This window comes from Ochotona princeps, chromosome 19 (assembly GCF_030435755.1).
Source record: "Ochotona princeps isolate mOchPri1 chromosome 19, mOchPri1.hap1, whole genome shotgun sequence".
NCBI lineage: Eukaryota > Metazoa > Chordata > Mammalia > Lagomorpha > Ochotonidae > Ochotona > Ochotona princeps.
The window spans coordinates 30,042,605-30,064,310 of NC_080850.1; the positions used below are offsets into that span (position 1 = coordinate 30,042,605).

Sequence of the window (21,706 nt, forward strand, 5' to 3'; positions counted from 1 at the left end):
TTGGAAGTGAAGTAGCCCGGACTTGAACTGGTCCCCATATGGGATGCAGGCAGAGGCTTAGCCTCACATGCCACAGTTTCAGTCCATCAAATTCTTCTTTTAAGTAATAATGAGCATATAAACACACAAATATAAACACACACACATACACACATATATTATACATATATAAATTGCACTACACACTGTATCTTCTGTACCCATAATTTTTCATTCATAAATTCATCCAACTAAGGACCAAAAACAGTTTTTAAAAAAACTACAGCTGTACTGAGTATGTATAGACTTTTTAAACTGTAAATTTCTTAACAGAATATAACTACTTAAAATTAAATTTTATAGAAAGTTAAAACAGATATTTTAAATTCATTGAGTTATAGAAAATACATAACCTGCTCCCTTCAAGATGAAGAACCTTTCTATTTTCTCAGGAGTGAAAGTTCCACCACTACTAACATTGTTAGTTTCAACTTTAGGATGCTGAAGGCTGAGGCTAGCATCATGGCATAGTTACGCCATCGTTTACAATGCCAGCATCCCAAATAAGCTCTAGTTCCAGTCCCAGCTGCCCTGCTTCTGACCCAGCTCCTTGCTATTGCACCTAGGAAAACAATGAAAGATGGTTCATGTGTTTGGGTCCCTCACCACACATAGGAGACCCAGATGAAGTACCAAGATCCTGGCTTTGGCCTGGCCTAGTCCTGGCCATTGTGGCCCTCTGGGAGATGAACCAGCCGATAGAAGATTTCTCTTTCTCTGTCACTCTGTCAAATAAACAAATGAATCAATAGATAACTAAATCTTTTATTTGAAATGCTGAAAGCTGAGGTGGGTACTTGGCACAGCAGTTAAGATTCCATTTCAAACATCTTCATCCATTAGGAGGGTGCTTAGGCATGAGTCTTGGTTCCATGTGCCTCCCATTCCTGGGAGGCAGCAGATAATAATGGGGTAACTGGATCTGCCACCCATGTAAGAGAGCCAGACTGAGTTCCTGGCCCCTGACTTTAGCCTGGTTCAGTACCAGCTGTTGTAGGCATAATGAATTAGTGGATGGGGAATAGCTGTCCTTTAGATAAATTAAGATTAAAACTCTACAGACATTATAGGATGCTTAAAGTATGTGTGGACATACCACCCCTCTAAGCACTCCTTCTTTGATATTTCACTGCTTGTAAGGCAAAAACAGATGATAAGGAAAAAGCTGAGATGAACAATTTTAGGGTAGAAACATGTGATCATGTGAAAGAAAACTAAAAGGACCTTATGTGGGCCTGGCGTGGTGGCCTAGTGGCTAAAGCCCTCACCTGAAATGTGCCGCAATCCCATATGGCCACTGGTTCTAATCCTGGTGGCCCTGCTTCCCATCCAGTTCCCTGCTTGTGGTCTGGGAAGGGAGTCGAAGACGGCCCCAAGCCTTGGAACCCTGCACTTGTGTGGGAGACCCGGAGGAGGCTCCTGGCTCCAGATTGGTGCAGCTCCGGCCATTGCAGTCATTTAGGGAGTGAATCAGCAGACAGAAAGTCTTCCCCTCACTGCCTCTCCTTGTCTCTGTATATCTGCTTTTCCAATAAAATTAAATAAATCTTTTTTAAAAAGGGACCTTATGCAAGGACTGATTCTAAAGAATGCAGCATGAACTAGCTGTGGTGGGGCTCCCTGAGCACTGAATGCTATAGACAATGACAAAAGAGATTGGGCTGGGGGGTGAGAGCCCAACAGATGCTGCACAGTCAGGGACTCAAAAACATATCCATACAGAGCAATCTGCATTTATCTACACCAGCCCTTCTCTAGTCTTCCATGTCTTATTAAATGTTACCTTTGTTCATTCAATCATCTAATTTAGGATCCTGACAATCACTCTTTATCTCTCATCAACCATTCTAATTATTCACCCAATATTTTACTAAGGATCTATGTACCATTTTCTGGGTAGATCCTCTTGCCAATCACAGAGGAATATGCTTGACAAGGCAGTCCTGACCTCTTTTAGCTTATATTTCACCATGACATTATTTAGTTTTACCGAATTTATTCTCTGAACATATCACCAATAAATCCAGTTATTTCTGCACCTATTGTTTCCTCCTTAACCCAAGCCAGCACTATTTTGGGAACATTGCCATAGTCTCCCATTCATTCTTCCTGTTTATAGCCCTCATAAATCAATTCTGCATACAGCAACAACCTCTAAATATAAAAGTATTTGGAATAAAATCCAAAATGGTTAATGAGGTTTACAAGATTCTGCCTACTTTGTTAGCATCACCTACTTATTTTCCGCCTCTAGCCTCCCAACTCCTATCTAATTACTTGAGTCATACCTTTATTTTTATTTTTTATTTTTTTATTTTTTTATATAATCCATTTTATTGTATTGTTGTTGACAATCTTTACATAGTTAACTATAGTTGAAGGAAAATCAAGAAAGAGAAGGAAAAAAAAAAAAAGGTTCAGGGGGATAGGGAGGTGGGCAATGCTATTATGTCCATATTGTTTCCATCATGTATCTGAGGTAAAAGGGGATATTGAGGGAGAAGCCCCACCCGGTTTCCCGCCCACCCCAAGTCCCGTATGTGGGGCATGCTCTGAGATATGTGCTCAAGTGGAGTTAATAGTTCTCCAGTTATGAGTCACTGCCAGTTTCGCTCGATGAGGTGGTCCACTGATTGATATGGTCCATCATGAAGTCTCCATTTGTCCCATATTTCGCTGCCAACATGTAGCTGAGATGAATGATTGTCCTATTCTGTCTTCTGTCTTTTCTTGGTTAGAATTCTGAGTCCAGCAGTTCAAGTGGGGAGATCTCCAAAGATACTTTGAGGTATTCCCAGACCAGATTCTTGTATGTTCTAGCAAGCACAGGGCCCGGCACAGTCCATCACCCTGATCAGCTGGTGGTTGCAATTGCTGTGTTGGTTCTGTTTTCAGTCCCGAGTTGCACTGGAACCAATGGGTGTTGCAGTCCAGTCTGGTTCGGCCCTTACATCAACCAGTGGGAGCTGCAGCCTAGTCGGGGCGACCCACAATAACCCCCACCAAGCCTGCCCCCTACCCTGGTTTGCCAATTTGTGTAGCAGAAGACCAGTCTGTCCCCCATCCCATTTGGCTCTGGTACTTGTCAATGGGTATTAAAGCTTAGTTCTATCTAATCGACTCAACCATCCAGCCCTCACAGATGTTGTTGAGTGCCTCTGTCTAGCCATCCCAGCCCCCGTCCTAGTTTTCATGCCCTCCCACGGGAATAGTGACCCAAGAAGGGGGAACCCACTTTTTCCCTCCCAGGTCTCTCTGTCCCGGTTTATGCACTCTTTAGGTGGTCCTGTGATTTGACTCGACAGAATTAGTCCCCAGTGCCAGCTTCTGCCAGCTGATGCTGTGGCCCTGATCTTGTCCACATGCAGCGCACAGGTGTTGTAGCCTTGCTTAGTCGTGTCTGTCTCTATCCCAGCCAACACTCTCCAGTGGGAGTGGTTGTCCAGCGAGGGGACCAGCCCCTTAACCCCCCCGCCAGCTCTGCCCCTCCCTTCCTGGATCTCACGTGTGCTGGATGGGTGCTGTATTCATATCCAGTACAGGCAACCACGCCCTGGCGTTCCAGAATGTGTACTGGTTTTGTCGCAACCAAACCCGGCCCATTCCACACTCTGTTCTGGTGATCGGATTTGCCAGAGGATGACATGAACTGATTCAGCCTGGCCTGCTCCTGACCCATGCCGAATGCATGCCAGTGGGAAACTTTCCATGGCCTATTCTGGGCTGTTTCCAATCATGCTTCTCGCACTTACCTGCAGGGACTGTGTCCTGCCAGAGGAGTTGCCCAGGCTCCTCCATCAGAACCCCTCCCAATGCCAGATTTTGCGCTTGCCAGGGGGTTCTTGAGCCAACCCTACTCAGTTCACCTCCTGTCCTAGCAGGAACAGTGGCTTTTCCTGGCTGGCTTTCACCCCATTCTGACTCTTGTTGTTGGATGTTTCAGCCCAGCCATGGCTCGTCCATACCCACATACAGCTCACACATGGCTCAGAAGGGGATTGAGACCCAGCCTAGTCAGTCCCACATCTACCCTGTTTCTCCATAACACCAGATGGTGCTGGGATCTGAACCGGCCTGGTGCATCCAATCCCAGCCCACACTAGTGCCTCGGGTGACTGCAACTGTTTCCTAGATAGAACGCAGCCCCCATTCCAGCACATACACCCCTTGGTGGGAACCTCATCCCAGCTGTAGCATCCCAGATTGGGACCGTTCCTAGCTGTAAATCACGCACCTGCACGTGGTTGCTCCGAGGACCATTAGGTGCCAGCCTGCTACACAAGCCGGAGCTTATCTTTTACTTGATAGGTGTTCAAAGCTCAGCATTATTAAGGGATTGGAAGTTCTTCAAAGGAAGAGTTACTGGCATTGGGAATCTTTAGGATTGACTCAGATCCCAGAAACAGTGGGGTCACTCTAGAGCTATCTCAGCAGCGATTCAGATGTCCAATACCCCAGAGCTCCCCGGCCGGGCGGCCAGCAGGCACAGCCTGGCGCCAAATGGCACACTGGCCGCCCTGGCCCAGCCCGCCATGAGCCATGGGCACATGGCGGACTGGGTTCGGGATCCAAGCTAGACGTCCTCTCCCGCAGCCCTCGGCTCGCCTCTGGCAGCCGGAGGTTAAATCCTGCAGGCCCGAGGTTGCGCCCCTCCCCAATCCCGTTCACCCACCACCCAATGAGGGTGTTGGGTGGGTCCCGGACATGCCCAGTCACGGAGGCCTCCCCCCTCGGCGTACTCACCCCAGAAGGAAGCAGGCCGCACCCAGGCATGTCCGGGCCCAGCCCGCCATGAGCCATGGGCACATGGCGGACTGGGTTCGGGATCCGAGCTAGACGTCCTCTCCCGCAGCCCTCGGCTCGCCTCTGGCAGCCGGAGGTTAAATCCTGCAGGCCCGAGGTTGCGCCCCTCCCCAATCCCGTTCACCCACCACCCAATGAGGGTGTTGGGTGGGTCCCGGACATGCCCAGTCACGGAGGCCTCCCCCCTCGGCGTACTCACCCCAGAAGGAAGCAGGCCGCACCCAGGCATGTCCGGGCCCAGCCCGCCATGAGCCATGGGCACATGGCGGACTGGGTTCGGGATCCAAGCTAGACGTCCTCTCCCGCAGCCCTCGGCTCGCCCATACTTTTATTTTTTAGGGCATTTACACACATCTTACCTACCCAATACTTTTTCTTTATTTTCCTTTGATATCTAGCTAACTTGTATAGACACTGCAGATCTTACTCTAAATATTACTTCCCAGAGGAAGCTTTTCCTCGTCTTCAAACTAGGCTAGGCTTCACTATTGCCAACTTTCCTGATGCTCTTGTTTTTCTCCTTGCCAGCAGTGTCAGACCTGGAAAAGACCATGTCTAACAATAACAACAATGGGGCCACAAAGGCAGGCACAATGTCAGCCTTGTTCATTGCTAGATCCTTGGAACACAGCACAGTAATCTGCATATAAATAAATACAATATATTTTCATAAAAATAATAAATTTACATAAATGAATGAATGACTGAGCCACCACTGCTAGACTTGAGAAGACACACTGTGTTTACTGTTTTTGGGTGCAGTCTCCCAATTATTCACTGAAGAGAATGGAAGCCTAAACATATGCGGAAGTTGTTTAGGTTTATAACACAATCCCTCGCTTTATATAGGACAGAGCACCCTGCATCTCTTATTTTACGAAGGCAAACTAAGTGCACAAAACACCAATGGCTTTCTGCTCAGTAGCATAGAACAATGGAAAATAAAATACTTATAATAACATCCCCTGAATTTGAATATGTAGGGATAGTTGCAAAAAAACACATAAGAACCCTATACTGAAAACTATAAAACCAAACTGACAGAAATGTAAGAAAATTTAATTAAGTGGAAGTATATACCATGTTCATGGATTAGAAATCTAAATATTTTTAAGATGCCCTCCCTGCCTCCCCAACAGAGTTACACATTTTATACATTCACACTCAAAACCTCCTATGGCTTTGTCCTCCCCAGAAATTGATAATACCATCCTAATATATTTAGGAAAAAGAAAAAAATTTTTTTAAATTTTTTGTTTTAGAGAAAAAATTTAAGATGTAGCTACCTGACTTCAAGGTTCACTATAAAACTACAGTAATCAACACAGTGTAGAATTGGCAAATGAATACATAGATCAGTCAAGCATGTAGACATAGAAACAGGACTACATCGATCAGTGAAGTAATTTTCAACAAGGGAACCAAAACTATTCAGAAAAAATTAAAAATATTTTTAATATATGGTGCTGAAAAATCTGGGAAAAACAAGACTCATAGCTCTTATCTCACTGAAATGATACCTTATACAACATGGAAAAATCAATTTTTAAATAAATTTTTAAGATTTATTAAGATAAATAAGAGTGCTCCTTCCCACCAGAAATATTCACTTTCCCCACAAATACATTGCTAGAGAAAAATAGTTTATAAGATCATCCAGTTCATACAAATGACACGTTTGTTGAGATGCTTGCCCTTTCTTACTTTTTAAGTTTCAGCAGAGTCTTCAAGTGAGTATAGAATCCAGATTGAAGATGCCACAAAGTCCTCTATCCAGGTTATATTTACATGCAGATAAAAACTTAGCATAGCTTAGTCCACATAACCCATACCAATTAAAATAGATTACTATGAATAGCTAGATATACTTTCATGCATTTCCTTACTACAATTCTTTTTCTCTTCACTCATTAATACCTATTCTTGAACTCTTTTTAGCTTCCATACTACTCATTTTACTTAATTTTGCTTTCCAAAGAGAACTGTTTGTTACCTTAGTCCTAGTTCGGTTAGCTTCCAATTCACTGACAGCAAAATACTCACAAAGCTAATATAATTTTTGAAATGCTTATAAAGTTTGTGAAATGTGATGCTAACATCTGAATCCATGTATACAATGACCTAAACATAAAGAATGGCCTTATCAAGCAGAAGATCCTAGTTCAAGCTCGCTTAAGGCATTTCAATTGCCCTAATTTCCCAAGGCTCAAGGTCATAGCAGAGATGCATTGTTCACTGCAGAGAATGACGGGATGGACATGAATTGTGGAATAAAGCACAGTAAATACAGTCTGACTTCTAACAGCGCTTACAATGTAATTTGAACTGCTCAAGGTTCAAAATGAGAAGGAGATTAGAACATTAATAAGACACTATTCAGTGAAACAATAATTGTTAAGGTTTAGGACTAGTTATCCTTAGACATACTGATGTTGTAAGCTAACTTCATTATTCAGAATATCTTTGTAGTGAGAGAAGTCTGAAATATTCAGAGAATGAAGCTATGTGTTGAATGATAAGTGATCAACATTAATTGTGAGTTATAGTACACTGATCAAGACTTGCCCTCCCCTTTGGACCAATATTACTTGAATATTAAAATTATCCAATACAGCCAAAGGCATACATACTCTCTATATATACACTCAAAACTAGTTACCCACCTACAAGGCCCTAATCCTATGGCCCATCATGTCCAACTAGTGTCCATGAAGTTCACCATGCCCAGTATTTCTCACCTTAGGTCTTCACCATAGTTACCAGAAATGTTTGTCCCTGAGATTTGTGAAAAAATTTCATGCTGAGAGAAAACATTACTGAGATTAAACTTAACATCATGAAGAACTAGTCACCCTGCCTTCAATGCTATGTGGGAATACCGGCTGAAGTCCTGGTTTTCTGCTTCCTATTAAGGTCCCTATTAATGTACCCGAGAAGGCAGCAGAGGGATGGCTCAAGTGCTTGGGCCCCTGCACCCATCTATGACACCTGGATGGGAGTTTTTGGACCCTAGCTTCTACCTACCCACAGCCATTTAGAAAGTGAACTAGGAGACTGAAGATCTCTCTCCTCCCTCTCCTCTCTCTCCTCCCCACTCTTTGTTGCTTTGATTTTCAAATAAATAGATACATCTCAAAAGATAATTCCTAAAAATAAGGAAGTTCAAACTTAGTCCTTCATGAGCAGGAGCAGTACATATCTGGTACAAATATACCAGACTAGATCTACAGCTCTGAAACAGCTCCTAGAGTAGATTGGAGACCTACGGGTGGAGAATCCAAGTCAGGGCCATTTTTGAGATCTTGATACCACACAAACAGTACAACTGGGAAAAATGAAAAAGAAACGGAAGCTAAGACAATGATACGATGAGATTCATTTGGATTTACGGAGTAACTTTGCAGAGGTCAGATAAGACTGTCAGTGAAGATCAGGTGCAGAGAGGTGTCTGTCCACTGTCGCACGTGGCAACCAGCAGGTGCTGGCAGGATGCGTCTCTGTTATCCAAGGTGCGTGCTAAAAACAGCCAGGACAGCCAGACACTATCCAGGAGTGATGTCCACCCCCATGCTGTGCACCGTCAAGCACGCGAGGCGCGTTGTCGTTGTGGTCACCCACCAGCACGCGCATGCTCACGTTGGCACTGAGCACAGGTGAGCCCTGGCTGCAGGCCTGCAGCGTCAGGTCAAAGGTGTATAGGTGCTCCTGATCCAGGGCATGTTGTGTGAACAGCACGCCAAGTGTGCACTAACCAACACGGAAGATGACAGTGCTTGCACCTTCAGGTCACTGGCCACGATACGGTAGGAGACCTGACTGTTGGATCCCAGATCCGGGTCAGTGGAACTCTGCTGCATGATGGAGGTTCCCAAAGGATTGTTCTCGGCCACGAGGACCATGTAGGAGGGCTTCTGGAACTGTTTTCATTGGTGATGTACATAGTGACACTTAGGATGAAGAAGAGGACAGGGTTGCAGTGATGGTTACAAAGCCCACCTGTGGCAATGCCTTGTAATTATTGTAGGAAGATTCCATTCTGAAAGGTAGTTCTTCTTGTATTGAATATGTGACCTCCCCATTTTATTTCGAGTTGGGATCTTATTATTTATTTGAAAGGCAGATTTAGAGAGAGAGGGACATATTGAGAGCGCTCTTATCTGCTGGTTCACTCTCCACTGGCCAGGCTGGGTAAGGTTGAAGCCGGGATTGAAGCAGACCTGTATATGGGATGCAGTTTAACCCACCATGACACAAGCAGGCCCTATATCTTATGTTTTAAACAGAGCTATCGATACTAGATACGTAGAATCTCTGTGGAAATGACATTGTACTTATTGTGCAGAATTTCCATCTCAAGGATACACTTTGTTTTCTGTCCTTCAATTCCAAACCATTGGAATAGTTTTAATTCTTGGGAGTCTAACATCCTCAAGCTTCCATTTCTCCACTATAGTGGTCAAGACCAGATTGGAGATGGATACTCCAGGCTGCAAAGGCATATATGGTCTTTATGTTCATGCCGTCCATCAGACTGATGCTCACATATTCCAAGCTGACCCTATACACCTGCTGGCTGAACACCAGGGGTCATCCTTGATGGTGACCTCTTGGACTAAAGTCTGATTGGTGCCATTTTGGACAGGGTTCTTCCATTTACGGGTTATCAGCTCTAAGCACTGGGAATCCTGCTTTTTCCTGTTTAGCGGTTTTCACATATGAGGGAGAATATGCATTATGTGTTTTTCTGTGCCTGATTTTTTTTCACTTAATGTAAGGTCCTCTGGTTCCATCCATGTGGTTGTTAAGTATCAGAGTTTCATTCTTTTTATGACAAGAGTATTCTATTTTGCATATATACCACATTTTCTCTACTTATTCATCCACTGATGAACACTTATGTTGACCCTGTATTTGGCTTTTGTGAATACTGCTGCAATAAACATAGGAATACAAATTTTCTTTGATTGGGCCCAGCAGTGTGGCCTAGTGGCTAAGGTCCTCGCCTTGAAAGCCCCGGGATCCCATATGGGCACCTGTTCTAATCCCAGCAGCTCCACTTCCCATCCAGCTCCCTGCTTGTGGCCTGGGAAAGCAGTTGAGGATGGCCCAATGCATTGGGACACTGCACCCGCGTGGGAGACCCGGAAGAGGTTCCAGGTTCCCGGCTTCGGATCGGTGCGCATTGGCCCATTGCGGCTCACTTGGGGAGTGAATCATCGGACGGAAGATCTTCCTCTCTGTCTCTCCTCCTCTCTGCATATCTGACTTTGTAATAAAATAAATAAATCTTCAAATTTTCTTTGACAGACTGATTCTTTAGTGGTACTGCTAGTGCATACGGTAAATCTGTTTTTAGTTTTTTGTCGATTACTGTTTCTAAATGCATTGTACAAACTGTATGTGGAAGATATATCTGCTCATCATTCTGGTAGGTCTCAACTTTCTTCAGTCATGTGTTCTTTTTCCACATTTGACTGCAGCTTTCTTGCAAGTGGCTCCTGAACACTGAGCCCCAGGTTCTCAGTAAGTGCTCTCCACAGTAAATTCTTGACCAGCTCCTTCAGCACGGCACAGTGAACTGGCTCAAAGAATGTCTAGCGGGGCAAACACAGCAAGGAGGCAAACAGTGTTTGCCTTGGTCCTACCTGGGCCATCAGTACTGTCTCCTGTCTCCTCCATGGTCAGGACTGCTGCTGCTGTAGCAGTTCAGAGAAGGCCCTTTGCAGACAGTTTTTTATTATTATTATTATTATTATTATTATTATTATTATTATTATTATTATTATCTAGGCTCCAGCCAAGAAGAAGCAGAGCTCTATGCCAGTAAATCTGTATGTTCCCAGTTGAGATTTATAGAAATAGGCTTCACAATAAGAATGTTCCTGTCTGTTGTAGAATTTGCAATCCATCTGATTAGGAAAGGCACCAAGTGGGAATATTAGGGGACTGACTTATTTTTGTCTGTTTCCACACTGGCCAAACTGTGGCAGCCTAAAGACCTGAGAGTTAAAAGCAAAGACAAAGATGCCTCCCCTTGCAAGTTGCATTTTGAAAGGTGGTTGTAAAGTCTTGTTCATGCAATTCAATGTTCCTGGGAACTTGTGACTCCACATTAAACCACAGTGATGACCTTTTAAAGATTTCTTCTGGACTTAGCATTTTTAAGCCAAAATTCTTTCTTCCCATTGTAGGCTTCACTTTTCACATATTATAGTCTCAAGGTGAATTAATAGCTGGATCTTCATCCAAATACACATACGAAGCTTCTAAAAGGTTTCACAACATAAATATCTTCCAGATTGTGCACTTGTTTTGATCATTTGATCAATGTCCAGGTCATCAGCTTTGTAACGTAGACCGGAGTCATTTCTTATTGGGTGTGTGATATACAGGGCTAAGCATTTATAAAATCACTGGATTTGCACTATGATTCTATTTTTCCAAGAGATCACTTTCTACTCATTGAACTCAAGCTTTTTTTTTTTGCCGTGATTACATGTGCAAAATACCATGTAAACTGTGTCAGATATTTAATGATGAGCTGAGAAAATATATTCATCTTCAATGGCATTACAAATAGATCTCTGTATGATTTCTCCAGGAGAAATGATCATGATCCCAACTTTTTTTGTAAATCAATCAATTCTGTTTGACAATTTCTTCACATTTTACCAAATTAGACTCTTCCCATATGGTATTTAGAAACTTTATCCTTCATAAAATAATTTTTCCATAGACCATCTTTTGTCATCAGTATTCTTTTAAAATCAGTCGAGAGAGATCTCCTGTCTGTTGGTTCACTTCCCAAATGTTCACCACAGCCAAGAACTCCATCCTATAGTGGTAGTGGGATCCAACTCTTTGAGCCATTGCCTGCTGCTGTCCAGATGGAATCTGGAGCTGGGACTCCAACCCAGACATTCTGGGATGATTATGAATGTCTTAACACAGTGTCTTAACCATTAAGCCAAATACCCACCCCACTTTTTATATGGCCAAATCTAAATAACTCCAATCTTCAGGTGTTAGTAATCCAGTTTCCAGTAAAATCTCCCACAATCCCACATCTCTCTTTTACAATGAGTTTCACATAATCCTTTTTATGTCACATTAGTCAGAAAAAAAGGAATACAAAATATTCTCATAGAAAACTATCCTTGCCCATCTTTTATGGCCTAAAACTGTGGCTTCTTATTCAAGAACCTACATAGGCACTTAAGATCTTTAAAGCAGATTCAGAAGAACTTATAGAACAGTTTTGTTTCTGATCTCAGGTCATCAGACACACTCAGACTTGTCAATTCTGTTGCCATTGAAAAAAATGAGTTGGTTTTTCTCATTTTTCTAAATGCATTTTAACCATAAAAAAGGTTACTTAATGAATCATATGTTATCAAACATGATTTACACAGTTCCCTTAGTACCCCCTATAATGTTCTAATTAGGTATTATCTCTATCATGTTGAAGCTCAAATAGATGAACTCGTCAAAGGTGACAGCATTAGGAAGTGACCTAATTGCAAAGCTCCTGTCCTTCTAGGAAAATACCTCTGAAACTCAGAGGAGTGATGTTAGGTAATCCCCAAGACACATTGTTTGCAGATTCACCCTTTCATTAAACTACTATTTAAGGAGCCATATCCAGCTGAATCCAGAAGCATGATTCCGATCCCTGATGTCTGAGATCCAGTCTAAATCCTTCTTTTCAATGATTTTTCCCCTAAATCAAGTTAAGTAAACAGAGATCAGCGTAATGTCAGTTTAGTTTTCCAAATACATCACTCATTTTAAATGATTTTAAACAATTATCATAAGAACTGGCTGTGGGATAAGCATTCTGGTCATTTCTAAATGACAATTGAGGATCACAATTCTTCCTTTCTTTCAGTATTACTCAGTAAATACAAATTTTGTAACTTTAGATAAACTCAAGTTCTTCCTGCTTAAAACACAGATAAGTAGTACCACACACACACGCTATATATATTTACCTTGGAAACACAAAAATATTCCATGCCTAACATGTATATAAGATGGGAAAACAATCCTTAAAGTTTTTCACTTGAAGACATCATACTCTATATTTCAGTGAGAAAGTTTCAAATGTGTAAGGAGTAAGCTCATTGTTTAGGTATGATTTTAAAACTTTGATATGACTTAGGACACCAAGAAAGTAGAAATGTATTCCTTTACCACAGCTACATCATCCTCTACAGAATGACAACACCGTATTATGTTGTTATTTCACTTTTGAAAACAAGAAACTAAAATCACCTTGATTTCAAGTGTGATCAAAGGACACTCTATATAAATTTACTTTTTGTTGTTTGTTTACAATTTCTGCTGAATTAGAGTCTATTCCTTGGTGAAATTGTGTGTTTTTAATGACAAACTGGAATCAGATGTTCCACAAAACACTGGGGGAATATATTAAAAGCAGGAACAGTAATATAGTTGATAAGCTATAGGATCATACACAGTATCAATAAAGGGCTTCATGAGTTATCTACAAATATGATTAGATATAAAATCCCCTACAAACAATGCAGGAGGAAAGGTAAGTGGGCTGTTCTTGGCATCCACCATCTTTATATACATTCATTGGCATTTGTTTTATAAATTTTAAGCACACACAAACTATCTATTTTAATGATTATTTAACTCCACACTCAAAATTTAATATGGACTTACCTGAGGAGACCCATGGCTATCTTTAGAAAACACCAGATCACCCGATTGCACAAGAGGCTCGCTTTTCCCACAGCTCTCCTGGCTGAGCAGTGTGTCTGCATAGTTGGGCTGAGGGAAGATGAGGTGGCTCCTCCGCGAGTCCGCGGTCAGGGACACCTCAGGAGAATAGGTCTGCAGGAAAGCACGCACCCCGTCCACGCCCACCAAGTGTGAGGCTGGCAAACCTCCCGACGCCTGGAGCAATCGCGACTTGTGCCAGCGCCTCAGCCTGAGTGCCAGCAGCACAATCACAAAGGCCAGGAAGACACATGACACTGTGGCCACTGCCACCACCAGGTACAGAGTGAGGTCTGCCTCATCAGCTTCCACGGAAGGCTTGAGGCTGCCCAGGTCAGCCAGCACTGCGGGGATGCTGTCGGCCACGGCCACTGTGAGCGTGACAGTGGCCGAGAGAGGCGGCTGCCCGTGGTCCTGGACGGCCACCACCAGGCTCTGTTTGAGTGCATCTCTGTCCAGCAGGGCCCGCGCTGTGCGCACTTCGCCCGTGTGCAGCCCCACAGAGAACAGCCCTGGCTCACTGGCCTTGAGCAGCCGGTAGGACAGCCAGGCGTTCTGGCCAGAGTCCCTGTCCACTGCCACCACCTTGGTCACCAGGTAGCCGGGTTCTGCGGAGCGGGGTGCCAGCTCCACGCCTGTGGATCCATCGGTGGGAACGGTGGGGTAGAGGATCTCAGGGGCATTGTCATTCTGGTCCAGCACAAAGAGGGTGAGGGAGGCATTGCTGCTGAGTGGTGGGTCCCCGCTGTCAGTGGCCACCACTTGCAGGTGCAGGTCTCGAAACTGTTCATAGTCAAAAGATTGCAGTGCATACAGGACACCTGTGTCCGAGTTGATGGACACATAGGAGGACAGTGGAACCTTCTGGACCACGCTCTCCAACAGAGAGTAAGTGACCTGGGCGTTTTCATCACTGTCAGGATCGTGTGCGGTCAGCGAGAGAAGAGAGGCTCCTCTGGGGTTGTTCTCTGGAAGGTAGGCCGAGTAGGAATCCCGAGGGAAGACGGGCGCGTTGTCATTGACGTCCGCCACAGTCAGGGCGATATGAGTCTGTGTGGACAGGGGCGGACTTCCGCAGTCCTTAGCCGTCACCGTGATATTGTAGCTGGCAATCTGTTCCCGGTCCAAGACTGTGTCTGTGACCAAATTATAGTAGTTCCCGTAAGATTTTTCCAACTTAAAGGGCAGATTCCCTTGGATGAAGCAGGTCACCTGCCCATTCTCCCCAGAGTCCTGATCATTTACATTTAAAAGGGCAATTAAGGTCCCTCTGGGAGAGTTCTCCCGAACGGAGCTGGTGAGAGAGGTGACGGCTACCTCGGGGGCGTTGTCGTTCAGGTCCAGAACCGTGACCAGAACTTTGGTTCGGGCGGAGTAGCCTGCGTTGTCCTTGGCTTGCACTTCCATCTCGTAGAAAGCCGATTCCTCATGGTTCAGCTCCCCGATAGTTGAGATCGTCCCCAGGCGGTCGTCCAGCTTGAAAACTTGTGCTGCTTTGTAGTCCACGTAGCGGAAGGAGTACAGCACTTCCGCGTTGGCGCCTTCATCAGGGTCTGTGGCGTTAACGCGCAGCAACTGCGTGCCCACAGCCACGTTCTCAGCAACGCTCACGTGGTACTCGGGCCGAGCAAACGCCGGCGCGTTGTCGTTCGCGTCAAGGACTACCACGCGGATGCGCGCGGTGCCCGTGCGCACAGGCTCGCCCCCGTCGCGCGCAATGAGGATCAGGTGGTGAGCCGCCTGCTCTTCACGGTCCAGGGAGTGCTCCAGCACCAACTCCGGGTATTTGTTACCATCTGCTCCGTTTTGCACGTCCAGAGAGAAATGAGTGTTGGAGCTGAGCTCGTAGCTCTGGAGAGCGTTCTCCCCGATATCCGGATCCCAAGCATGGGGAAGGGGGAACCGCATCCCGGTGGCTGCGTTTTCACTCATTTTTATCTCCAATTCCTCTTCTTGGAAGGAAGGGGCATTATCGTTAATGTCCCTCACCTGTACTTCAACCCCGTATATTTTCACTTTATCCTCCATCAGAATCTCTAGGTTTAACTGACACTTGGGGACCCCCATACAGAGCTCCTCGCGGTCTAGCCGGCCCGCCGTGACCAAGCCGCCGCTGCGCGCGTTCAGAGCGAACAGCTGCGCCCTACCTCGGGACACGATGCGGACTCCGCGTTCCGCCAGCTCCTGCGGCTTCAGTCCCAAGTCCTTGGAAATATTCCCCACGAAGGAACCTTTCTCTAGTTCCTCGGAAACGGTGTAGCGGATCTGGGTGCAGCCGGCTTCCCACAGGACCCCCAGGACGACACCCAGCAGGGCCATCCCTTTGCAGCCTCGGTGCCGGTGCTGTAGCGCAGTAGCCATTTTTCACTTTCTTGGAGAATTATTTCCAATTTTGCTCTGGACCACCGAAGTCAGGATCACTTCTTCAGCCCGCCTGGAATCGGGCGGCGGGGGGAAGGGTTGCTCCACGGATCGGCTTTTTCTCTGGGGTGATTCGTTTGCATTGTCCCTGCTTTGTGCTTCAGGCGCAAGCAAGGCAAGCGGGATCGCTGCTTTTTCTCTCCCTGATTGGTGAACAGCGGCGCTCAGAGTCCTAACCAATTACTGCACAATCTTGAATTCCCAAGAAAAGATTTTTGGTTTTTATACCTTAAATAGCTCCACCTGCTGTCCTTCAGATAGAGAAGGAACATGTAGTTGACTAAACCAAAAATCCCCTACAACCCTCCATGTAGACCACTTTTCTCGAGATTTTTCTCTGTAGTTGTCCGTGTTTTCTGATTTTTCAATTATCTTTTCAGTGAGTTTGAAGTTTTTAGACAGTTTTGACTTGAGATTACTCTCCAAAATATACCTATTATGAGGGCCAAATCCCCAGGAGTTTCCTATTTTCAGAAATCACATAATAAAGTGGTTTAAACTTTTTGATTGTGCTATAATTTGGGGGAAATTAAAAAATAGGTTTTATGAATCTAAATGGAAGAATTTTAACAAGTTATTGCCATTTAACACTTAGAAATAAAATTTCATAGTATAGACACAGAAAAATGAGAAATGTGACTGAATACACTCTCAATCACAGCTGGTAAGAAGTGAGTAAAGAAGACACATGAATATTTTTGAATAAAGTGAAAGTATTCCAACTTTTATGGATTAGAAATAATGGCGATGCTTCCACAATTCTATTAGTACATCTATTTCAAAATAATGTTTAGTGTTGGAAAAGACTTAGTAAAAGAGAAACAGCAATCCAAAGAATAGCATACATTCCCTATGTAACTGACCAAATACCAGAGCTTGAGCATTACTGTGACTACAATTGCAAGCCCATCAAATACCTCTCCTCTTTCATGACGACCCATTGTACTGTCATGAATGTAAATATTTGTATTCTGAGGGTAACCGCATATCGCAACGATAAAAAATGATACTTTCCAAAGTGGGAGGAACTCTGCAGGAAGTGGTGTGAAAAGATCAGAGACAAAACTGATAAACCCAATGAGATTTCAAGATTCCCTTCTAAATTCTCGTACTGATTGAATCATTATCATACCAGTATTCTCAAGATCATTCTCCTGAATTTCCTATTGGTTCACTGATAATGAAGAAAAAACGTCATCTACAAAAAGTATTTATCACCCAAAGACCATCACAGAAAGAAAACAAAATTCACACTATTCAATTAAGCGTATTTGAATGGTGGCAGAATGCTAATACTTCTCGGGAAAGTTTTTCTGTTTGTTGCAGTGTGCGTGGATAAGAGTAGCTCAGGTAAATAGTGAAAACATTACGAAACATCTGAGTTTGCTGGTGAATAGAGTAAGGACAGGAAATAGTGAGAAAGCGAGCCAGAACGAAGAAGAGCAAAGTGGAAGCAATTATTTGTTTAAAATTTTCTTACCAAAATAGGGGTTTGAAAATTAAGCCAAACTATTTCTTGAAGACGTTCTTTGAAACTCACCTGAGCAGAAGCAACAGAGTTAGAGTTCATCTTGTTACTCTCCTCATTGTTTACGCTAATCACCAAAGAAGCCTGATTAGCAAGATCCTGTGAGGGGACCAGTTCCGGAGTCATGCTGAGAAAATCAAACCTTGTTTTTCGAGAATCAGAAGTAACGCACAGGTTGTAGGAATAGGGCAAAGTGCCCTCATTGTAGTTGAGAGAACCACCTTGTGTAGCCTTCGAACAGAGACTGACAGGGCTGGAGGAGCGGCGCAGGCGCAGCGCGATGGCCAGGATCACCGTGAGCAGGAAGAGCACGGAGACGGCGGCCAAGGCCAGCACCAGGTAAAACTGCAGCTCGCCCTGAGGGTCCGAGGGCGCCGCGTGCTCACTCAGGTCCGGCGGCACCTCCTGCAGGCTGTCCGCGAAGACCAGGTGCAGCGTGGCCGTGGCAGACAGCGGCGGCTGCCCGCCATCGCGCACAGCCACCAGCAGGCGCTGGCGGGCCGCGTCCCTGTCGCCCAGGGCGCGCGCTGTGCGCACCTCGCCCGTGCGCAGCCCCAGGCTGAAGAGCCCGGGCTCGCTGGCCTGCAGCACGTGGTACGACAGCCAGGCGTTGTGGCCAGAGTCGGCGTCCACCGCCACCACCTTGGTGACCAGGTAGCCGGGCTCGGCGGCGCGCGGCACCGTGTCGAAGAGCGCCGAGCCGTCGGGCGCCAGCGCCGGGTACAGCACGCGCGGCGCGTTGTCGTTGCGGTCGCCCACCAGCACGCGCACGCTCACGTTGGCGCTGAGTGCGGGCGAGCCCTGGTCGCGGGCCTGCAGCGTGAGGTGGAAGGCGCGCAGCTGCTCGTGGTCCAGGGCGCGCTGCGCGAACAGCACGCCACTGTGTGCGCTCACTGACACGTAGGACGCCAGCGTTTGTGCCTCCAGGTCGCTGGCCACGATGGAGTAGGTGACCTGCCCATTGGAGCCCAGATCCGGGTCGGAGGCGCTGACCTGCGCGATGGAGACTCCTGGGGGATTGTTCTCTGCCACGTGGACCACGTAGGAGGGCTGCTGGAAGACAGGCGCGTTGTCGTTGACGTCGCCAATGCGCAGGGTGACGACTGAACTGGAGGAGAGTGGTGGCTTGCCTCTGTCAGTGGCGGTTATAGTGACATTGTACTCCGGGGTCTGCTCGCGGTCCAGGGTCCCATCTGTTATAATCTTGTAGTAATTATTGGCGGAGGATTGGATTCTAAAAGGAACGTTTTCTTTTATGAAGCATGTGAACTGTCCATTTTCTCCCGAATCTCGGTCCTGTGTTTTGAACAGAGCGATCACCATCCCGGACTGTGCGTCCTCTGTTATAGAACTGGACACGGAAGTAAAAACCACTTCAGGGGCGTTGTCGTTCTCATCTTGAATCTCTACTTGGATTTCACATTCTGCCGCCATGCCCCCACCGTCCTTTGCTTCCACAGTCATGGTATAGCTGCTACTTGTTTCAAAGTCTATGGAGCCTTTGGTTTGCACTTCTCCAGTTTGGGGGTCTATGGTAAACATGTGCCCAATATCATCTCGCAGGGATTTGAAGGCGTAAGTGATCTCTGCATTGCTGCCCTCATCCTGGTCAGTGGCTCTCACCTGGACCACAGTTGTGCCTCTGGGCACGTTTTCCCTAAGGCTGACCTTGTACACATCCTGGCTGAATACTGGCGCATTATCGTTGGCGTCAATGACCTTGATGTGAATCTGAGCCGTGCCTGTTAGGGCCGGTTTGCCCCCATCCACTGCTGTCAGAACCAGGAGGTGAGAGCTCTGTTGTTCTCTATCCAGGGGCTTTTCCAACACCAGTTCTGGAGCATTCTTGCCTTCAGCCTTGTCCTTCACCATTAAAGAGAAGTGCTTATTGGAGCTGAGTTGGTAACTCTGAAGGGAGTGGGGCCCTACATCAGCATCTATAGCAGATTCCAGACCAAACCGAGTGCCTGGAGTTGCAAGTTCATTGATTTGCAAAGCAATGCTATTCTGTGGGAAGTAGGGTGGGTTATCATTTATATCTTCTATCATCACATTTATGTGAAAAATATTTAGAGGATTTTCTGCTACAATTTCTAAGGGCACAACACACAGCAGGTTTTGGGAACAGAGAGATTCCCGATCTATCCTGTCACTCACAAGTATGTTCCCGTTTTCCACGTTCACAGTGAAGTATGGTTTCTCTGCACTGACTCTGAGGTTGCGGTTCACTACATCGCGAACCTGCAGCTTCAGGTCCTCAGCGAGGTTCCCTACCACCGAGCCCCTGGGCATTTCTTCTGGAATCGAGTAGCGGATCTGCTCAGCGGAGACAGCCCCAAAGAACAAAGGCAGCAGCAAGGGAAAGAGTACTTGCCGCCGCCGCCGCCGCCGCTCAGCGCCGCTCCTCTCTTTTGTCCTATTTCCCATCCTTCTGCGTTGCTTCAGTCTCGGGAACTCAAAGACGGCGCTTCACTCCATAGACGATCCAATATTCCCAATTTAGGGTTATTTTAAGTCGTATGAAATCAGATTTGTCCGCAGAAAGCCCGAATCCCGGCGACTCTTCGGGATTCTAAGTTGCTTCTGTGCGCGGAGTAGCTCCCGGGAGGATCGCGGCTCTAGCTCTTGCAGCGCACTGGTCAACAGCGGCGCTCGGAGTCCATTTAGAAAACTGCAGTCAGAAGGCTTTGCAAATTCAACCGGGCTTGGTATTCAAACACATACGTTGGACGAATGTATGCACAATTAAGCAAATCATGACCTCTGAGTGTGCCTATTTTCCAATCTTTACAACGAATTAGAGTGCTTTAGACATGGGCCTATATAGAAGAGCCGTTAACCCAGAATGAGAGGTTAGTCTTTTTCTAATCAGAGGCAATGCACACATGGGAAAAGCCAGTCTTCTCTCCAAATACAGCATCAAGACCACGTGAAAAATAGCCCCACCAGGTGGTCTGGGAAACTTATGATAGGGAGGAAATGACATCTGGATTATCTTCAAGCTGATGAGCAGATAATTTTCCTTTTATCAAAGCTACACAAGGCACACTGAGAATAGACACAGCCAACCCCATAATATATTCTCTGTTACTTAAGAGATCTGTGAAGCTTAATCAAGTGGTCTACATTTTCAACATGAATAGAATGTAAAAGTATGCTTAGTAGGTTGCCATAGGACATTAACGGCATGGAGTGGGAAGCTGGACTGTATGTCCTCAACAGAACTTTATCATTACCTCTGAGTCAAAAGAACCTTCTAAATGCCAAGCTTCAAAATCAACCCTTCCTTTTTGTCCTCCAAGGCTTTTTCTCCCCCTCGTAACTAGTTTCAAATAGTTTAGTGCTTAGAAAACCATTTTCTTGACTTCAAGACAAACTCAGGTATCTGTCAGAAGAATTCTCTTTCCTGGAGTTAAAACTCTTTTTGCCCAAACTCTAGATATTCATTATGTAGTTAATTATACTAGGGCCAATTACTAAATAAGAAGCATACACTCAAGACAGAACATGGCTCTGCAGGTCATCTGGGTCCAATATCTAGAAGTGATGAGAGTGCTGAGCTGAATGGAGCAGGAAAATTGCCTTGCCCCAGGTAAGTCTCCTTTGTTCACCTGTGTTCCCCGACACCATGTCATTGATGTGGGTAGGTAACTATCAAGCCATCCACAACACGTATGTTTGAATAGGAGAACTGAGTATCCTTAGATGTACTACAAAGTGAGTCTGTGAAGGAAAGAGAGGAGGAATCAATCACTTCTAGGAATACTGATAATGAGCCAGAAACATCCAGGAGGTACGAGATAAATCAGCCTGAGGGTTTATCTCCATCTTTAATATTCATTTTCTGTACAAATCTGAAAAGTATAGGCATCTTCAAAAGATTTTAAAATAAAATTTTTGAGAAACACTGGATTAAAACTTCATTCTGCATGTGATTTTATGGCATTAACCAGTCTTCTGCACAGACACTAATGTAAAGAAAAAATTAAGAAAACTATACCATTCAATAATTTCCTTTCAGAATAGTGACTTCACAATAGGAACAAAAAATGATAACTAGGACCTGGTGCAGTAGCCTAGTGGCTAAAGTCCTCATCTTGCACATGCCAGGATCCCATATGGGTATGGGTTCTAATCCTGGTGGCTCCACTTCCCATCCAGCTCCCT

The 21,706-nt window shown here is 45.3% G+C and overlaps 1 protein-coding gene across 13 annotated transcripts in view; it reads right to left on the reverse strand.

Annotated features, from left to right (window-relative positions):
- LOC101522188 (protocadherin gamma-C3) overlaps positions 1–21,706 on the reverse strand; it is a 179,420-nt gene that overhangs the window by 58,924 nt on the left and 98,790 nt on the right. The window contains exon 1 of one of the 13 annotated variants that reach the window (XM_058677448.1): positions 17,552–21,469. The exons of 11 other annotated variants lie outside the window; for them this stretch is intronic. In XM_058677448.1, the coding sequence (XP_058533431.1) occupies positions 17,552–19,966 (2,415 nt within the window). In that variant the 5' untranslated portion in view covers positions 19,967–21,469. Of the gene's footprint in view, positions 1–13,533; positions 16,535–17,551; positions 21,470–21,706 lie in introns of those variants that run through there. One more of the 13 variants, XM_058677446.1, reaches the window with a different exon arrangement.